Source organism: Symphodus melops (assembly GCF_947650265.1).
Source record: "Symphodus melops genome assembly, chromosome: 19".
Taxonomy (NCBI): Eukaryota; Metazoa; Chordata; class Actinopteri; order Labriformes; family Labridae; genus Symphodus; species Symphodus melops.
The window spans coordinates 11,477,678-11,484,485 of NC_136709.1; the positions used below are offsets into that span (position 1 = coordinate 11,477,678).

The window sequence follows — 6,808 nt, forward strand, 5'->3', positions numbered from 1 at the left end:
AATAAACATTTCAACAACATAACATTACATTTTAACAATACTTGTTGTTTGACCCACATTGAATCAAAAGTTTTTGATATCAAAATAAAAAGATTTCAGGGTAAATAAAGTCTCTCTCTCTCTCTCTGTTGAATGTCTTTAAAAAATAAGCAAAGGTCATTTTTTGATTGGGCAGTTCCCATAAGGACATTCAGCGTCTGACACAGGCTTTTCTCAGTTGTTTCTTTTGCCGCACTGCCTAAATAAACATCTTACAGAGACCATTTAAGTGGTCTGCTCTAAGCCCATAGACCCACATCAAATACACTTACACACTGGACTTAGCTGTAAGCTGTGCTTAGACAGCTGACTTCCAGGAATTTTAGAAATCATTTTAACTTACAAACCACACGGGAATGTCTTTTTTAACCATCATAATCAAAATGTCATTATAAAGACAACAGTTCATACCAGAGAGAATACTTTGCTTTCGGAAAATATGTCGTGCATTGACTCTAAAGGCAGTGTTTGTACAACTTTCAATCAGAACATCTTTAAAAGAAATTCACATAAAATAACATTACAATTTGTCCTTCCTGACTTGTGTGCATCATTACAGAGAATGGCAGGGACAGGGAGTCTATAACAGTATGCAGCATAAAATTTCAAATATTCTTCAGAAAATAAAAAAAAAGTATAAAAGCTAAAATGTTGTCAAATAACTTAAATATGCAATACTTAATCCTATACGGTCCTTTCCCTTAAATCTGAAACATCACATGATGCCTCAAGGACTCCATCCTATCAGGTTGTCATGGGAACCGTATTTCCCGCCCCAGTCGGCCTTGTCGTCCCTCAGGAGAACACTATGCAACTCTGATCCCCCTGATGCGCAGCTGAAAACAGATCCAATCTCTCAACATCTGTCTGATAATCAAAGAAGCTTCCTCCCGCTACATCCGACTCCTGTGACCTCTCTTGAAACAATCTGAAGTGCCTGAGATGCATTTAGAGGCTGAGAAAGGGAATAAACGTCTCTTATAGATTTATGACAGGCTGTGTGCCGGGCAAACAAATGTTCAGATCAGGCCAATTAAGGAGCGGTCATGCTTGGCAGATGAATTATCTTATTTTACCAAGGTGATGCATTTCCCCCCCAGCTCCGTGAAGATATAGAAACTCCCACACGTTTAATTATGTAAATGCAAGGATCATATCGCTCTCAAACGTATTTACTGTCACAATCATAGAGTTCTAGGCCTCATATTTGGGTGTCTGCTATTTTCTTCTGACATGTACTGTATAGACTCTCCTTGCCCTTCAGTTACCCCTGAGTTCCCTCTATTCCTCATCACCTGATAAAGCCCGCCCACCTGCCCACCTGTTCCCACATCCTCATCAGCTCAGCATCTTATATAACGCTCCCATAACCCCCTGCCTGTGGGGCTCTTTTTTTATGTATGTGTATATATACATCTGCAACTGCTCTGCAATACATGCTTACTGTATTTTGTGTTTTCTTCTGATTGTGTCCATATTAATTTCTTGTTCACTTGAATTATCTTCTCATAGAAGGCTGAGTATTTGAAGTATAATGCATGTTGTGCATGTTCAGTCTCTGTGTTTTAGTCCTTGGTTCACCTGCAGGAGGAGCTGTGGCTCGCTGCAGCCTCTCTGAAGCAGAAGAGACAGATCCCTGTTTTTCTCCTTCAGTGGCATGAATAATATCATCCCCGTGCTGGAGAGAGAGCATATCAAGAGGCAAACGGGGAAAGGGAGGGAGAGATAGCAGCCAGTGTGACAGATAAGAGCGTGGCACAACTCTCCCTGACTAGCACTGTGGGCCAGGGAAAGATAGAGAGCAAGTGCACCAGAGTGTCAGGCAAGGCTGCAGCCTGCACACACACACAAACACACTCACACAGACCCCAAAGCCTTGCTGCAACAGAAGAAGTTCAGAGGGAAGATTGACTTCAGCAAGGTAAAGTATATTTGTGCATCCCTAGCAGCTGTTTCTCCCTTTGTTTTGGAAACATTATGAGTAAAATCAGCTGTTGCACTTCTTTGTTTGTCCACTTTGTTTTCCAGGTGACAGAAGTTTCCTCCTTGGATCGCCTCATATGTTATGGATTTCCTCACACTGCCCCTTCTTGTCCTGTAGAGAAGTTGTTTGTCACCCCCCTCCAGACAAAGTTGCCTTGTGTTTACAGCCTGAGGGAGGATGGAGGAGCTGTCAGGGAAAGACAAGGAGCTGATACGAGGAAGCTGGGAGAGCTTGGGCAAGAATAAAGTTCCTCATGGTGTCATCATGTTTTCCAGGTAATGTTTCACACTATCAGCTAAATTCAAATCAGACAGTAAAGAATGTGTTAGAGAACTAAATATCTATTCTGCGGAGATTCAAGCAAATGCTTTACTTAAGATAGAAGTAGCTTGCTGTTTTTGTGTTGTTACTTAACAGCTGTGCTGGAAGACGTAACCAAGGTGTTGAGAGAGAATCAAGCTAGATCTTTTGCTGCACACTTTCACTAGCAGAGACCGGAAGCTTGACTTGTTGCCTGGCGACGAGCTGCAATAATCCACAATTTACTCTGAGACAGCTGCCACTAAATCCGTGACAAGCACAAGAGATTTGTAGATGCAGGATTTACAGATTGATTTTTATGGATGTGTATACATGTATAGAACAGTGTGGTATTTGTCTGTGGCAGACTGTTTGAGCTGGACCCTGCGCTCCTCACTCTTTTCCACTACAATACAAACTGTGGCTCCACACAAGACTGCCTCTCCAGCCCTCAGTTCCTGGAACATGTCACCAAGGTGAGCTCCGTTTACTTCACTCACAAACTCAAGTTGCACTCTGTGCCAGCACACAGCTCAAACTCTCTCTGCATGTGTATTTGCATGTGATCACAGGTGATGCTTGTGATCGATGCAGCAGTCAGCCACCTGGACGACCTTCACTCCTTGGAGGACTTCCTGCTCAACCTTGGGAGGAAGCATCAGGCAGTTGGCGTCAACACACAGTCATTCGCTGTAGGATCATTTTTAATGGAACAACTCTCAAAAAGCAATTACACGAGTGAATGAGCTGTGACAAATATGGGGTAAAATATTCTGTGTGTGTTTTGTGCTTTAAGGTGGTGGGTGAGTCCCTCCTCTACATGCTGCAGTGCAGTCTGGGTCAGGCCTACACAGCACCACTGCGTCAAGCCTGGCTCAAGATGTACAGCGTTGTGGTAGCAGCCATGAGCCGAGGCTGGGCCAAGAATGGCGAAGACAAGGCGGACTGAGGCGCACACGGCAGGTGCCGCTGAGCAGTTGCTGTCAAATCACTCGACATGGTTGCCATGGAATAAGGCTGTGTAATTTACAGCATTGTGGCTTTGGCTGCTGTACATTTGCTCTGTGAGTGGGGTTGCATAGCGTAGCAAATGTTCGGTGTGGTTACTATTGGATCAACCAATTGCAGAGTTTATTTTCATTGCTGTGGATGTTTAGCTGCCAAGCAATGCTGCTGTTAAGCTGTGAGGATCTGAGCCAGCCTGCTTCAGTTCCTTCAAGTTTGGACTTGAAGTCTGAACGCCTCTCTATGAGATAAAGGATATCTTTTAAGTCTCTATGTGTGTAATGAGTTGATATATCTACTCAAATTATAACAGTGACTGTAGTGGTCTTTGTGATGTATCTTAAAACAGGTGATAGGTAAAAAAAAAAAAAATGTAGACATCACACACTACTCAGACTGTTGTTACTGTGGCCAGCATGGGCAGCTCTCTTTCTAACTGAAGATGTTTTGTAAAGTTTCACTGTGTTCCAAACTTTTGGGACATAGCAATGGGCTATACAGAAGAAAATCCTATCTAACTATTACTGTGCTTTCTATTATTATTATAACATATTGGTACTCCTTTTTTTTTAGTGTGTGAGACTTTATCTAACATTAACCCATTGATAAGCAAAACATCTTTATATACTGACAAGAACTGTTATACTCGGAGAACAATGACTGTTAAGGCGTGCAAGTTCACCTCACTCAACTCAGTGTGTGATATTCACTTTAGTAAAGGCTGTAAGTATTTCCATAGGCTTCAGCTGACTGTTAGTCTCTTAATAATAGACTGTTATGTGACCTTTATAACGTTTTAAAGTAAAGGGCATCTTAGAGCCAGTATACAATCTTTGTTCTTTATCTATCAGTCTCCAGTCTTTGTTATTGAAGTAGTAGTTCTGTTGTACTGTAGTCGCTTCTCTCACTATCTCTTGTTATTGTGGCTACAAACATACTATAGCTTTAGCCTTGGAGATGAAGATAAGCAGATGAGTGTTAGTTATTAGTTTTTCCTCCCACACACAGTGTCTCAATAACATGAAGAAAATGTGAACATTTGTTTTTGATGATAAAACAAAGACAAACTGAATTTATTAACAAAGTGTACTGAGAAAATGTGTGTATAATCATTATTTCTGCCATTATGCTGTGTGTATCATCCTCAGTTCTTATTTACATTCATAGTCATAATGCCAAGTAACTTAGCAACAGGGTGCCAGTAATAGAGAATAACAACATACAGTACAACTGTTAATCCAAGTCTGCGTTTACTTGGACAAAGTTTATTTTTATATATTATGAAATATTTGTGTTGTTAAACGCTTTGACTTTATAATGTGAGTAAATCATCCAGATGTTTTCATTTGTTTATCCTGCTTTGTTTACCCTTATTCATGTGCAATTGTTAGAGGAAATTTAACAAAAAAAGCTGAATTTTATTGAGCAATTCTATTCCTGCAGATTATGTTAACTTTCCAGTTTGCAGGTATAATGTTCATTAACTGACTGTGTAGGTGGAGTATTTATAGCGATTCAGTACACAGCTCAATGCAGGTTGTTGTTCTCCATGTCTTTTTTTTATAACATTGCAGACATGACTGACATCTGGCATGTTATCTTTTTAACACCCAGCTCTGTACATATTGGCTGTGTCACTGCCTACCTCATCATTATCAGCTGCTACTATACAACGATGACTTCACCCAGTTATCCTTCAACCAAAAACGCACAATATTATAATGATTATTTATAATGATTAATATATAAGTGTTATGCAATTACTCACTCTTTGTAAGCCGAATTACATTCTACACTTAAAAAACATGTTGTGTGCTTACATATGACTAAATAAAGTGATGGTGGATATTTTACTGCTAAACAAGGTCAGTGTGTTTTCCTCTGGCTCTCAGATTGTTTTTTACAGGCCGATGATGGTTACAACACAGTTGTCAGCATTTAAAATCAATCACACCATGCTTGATTTTCCTTCCCACTGACTGCCCATGCTCCAGTGTTACATAAGATCCAAGCACCGAATGACTTATCGCTCTCGGCTACAGAGACGAGGGCGACTTTAGGCTCTTCAGCCCACTTACTCATGCAACTGCACAATGTCATCCTGGTATTTGCTTCCTGGTATGTGGACAAAAATGTCCACATATTTTTCTCAAAATGCAAGTCAAATTTTTAAAGAGTTACGTGTGTTCCTGCATGATTATTAATTTGCATGTGTAGTTTTAACCAGACAAAATTAATAAGAATTGAAAAAGGAAGGTAACATAATGAGCAATTAGAACACGGAAAATTTCTCCTGTAGATATAATTTGTTTATATCATTGTAAACGTCACATCCATGAACTGGCTGTCTGTTCGGCTGTTAAAGCAGAGGCTGACATGGCCCTAATCTGTCTCTCTGCACTTTAGATGTTATCCTCATTCTCTCTGTCTTACTGACAGTATTTTTCTACTCCTTGTCCTTCAGCCTCCACAACAACAGTGACCCAAAGATGTCTAGCAACTTGACTTCATGGAGACTCTGACCTGGCCTTCTCAATTCAATATTACTAGAATTTTCAATTAACGACTGAAATACACAAGTTGTTTATTGCCCTTGTGGTAAATCGTTAACCGGTCCCCAGAGTTGTACAGGCTTACCTTGTAGTGTACGAGGGTTTTCTCTGAAGGCTGTTGTCTGGAGAGGAGTCTGTGAGAAAAGACAACGCATATTATTTTTAGAAAGTCTGCATTGGGCTTTAGCATGGTGGAGTATTCAATGTTGTCATGGCAACTGTTCAATGATGGTCCTGAGTCTGATGTGTTTGTGTGCATGTTTTTGATGGAGAGAAACAAAGGTATTGCTTGTTCTCACTCATAAATCATACTGTGGTTAGGCATAGGGGTTGAACAATGGCTACACAGGTACACTAATGGGTTTTTTTTCTCTGATAGCTCGCTCTGTTGCAGACAGCAACAGAGGGAATGAGCTGACTATCAGCAAGAAGTTAGAGAGTGAGGTTATAGGATTCATTTTCAGGCTGTAAGCAACTTCCCCTACCTTAAAAAAGACTAATGCAATAACTTATGCTTACTGAATTCTTTCTCCTGTATTTGGCTCAAACCACGAGTCTCCACTGAGGATGTGTATCTTTAAAAAAAAAAATGCTTAAAATAGTTAATTTATTTCCTATCCCCACTCACATCTTTCTTTGTCTTTCTTTCAGAAAAAGGTAGAGGGATTCTGGTGGAGTAGTATTCATTTATATGACCCTTAACTGTGGAACAGCCTCCACTTGGATCATGAAATAAAGCCGTGGTAGAAGTGCAAACAACGGCAATTCCTAGAGTGTTCACTTGAGGTTTGCACAAAAAAACAAGAAATCTCTGTCAAACTAAAATAGTATTTTTCTCAATAATCTGTTTTTAGCAACCAAGATATTCATTCATCCCAACATAAATAGCCCTCTTTGCCTGTTACTCAGTTAGCCAGCAGTTAGTTGG

The 6,808-nt window shown here is 40.2% G+C and overlaps 1 protein-coding gene across 1 annotated transcript; it reads left to right on the forward strand.

Moving 5' to 3' along the window:
* The first annotated feature begins 124 nt into the window (after positions 1–124).
* Positions 125–5,192, forward strand: ngb (neuroglobin). The gene is made up of 5 exons (XM_079369072.1): positions 125–1,960; positions 2,068–2,298; positions 2,691–2,799; positions 2,896–3,015; positions 3,120–5,192. The coding sequence occupies exons 2-5, from the start codon at positions 2,201–2,203 to the stop codon at positions 3,270–3,272; spliced, it is 480 nt and encodes a 159-aa protein (XP_079225198.1). The 5' UTR covers positions 125–1,960; positions 2,068–2,200; the 3' UTR covers positions 3,273–5,192.
* Positions 5,193–6,808: the final 1,616 nt, after the last annotated feature.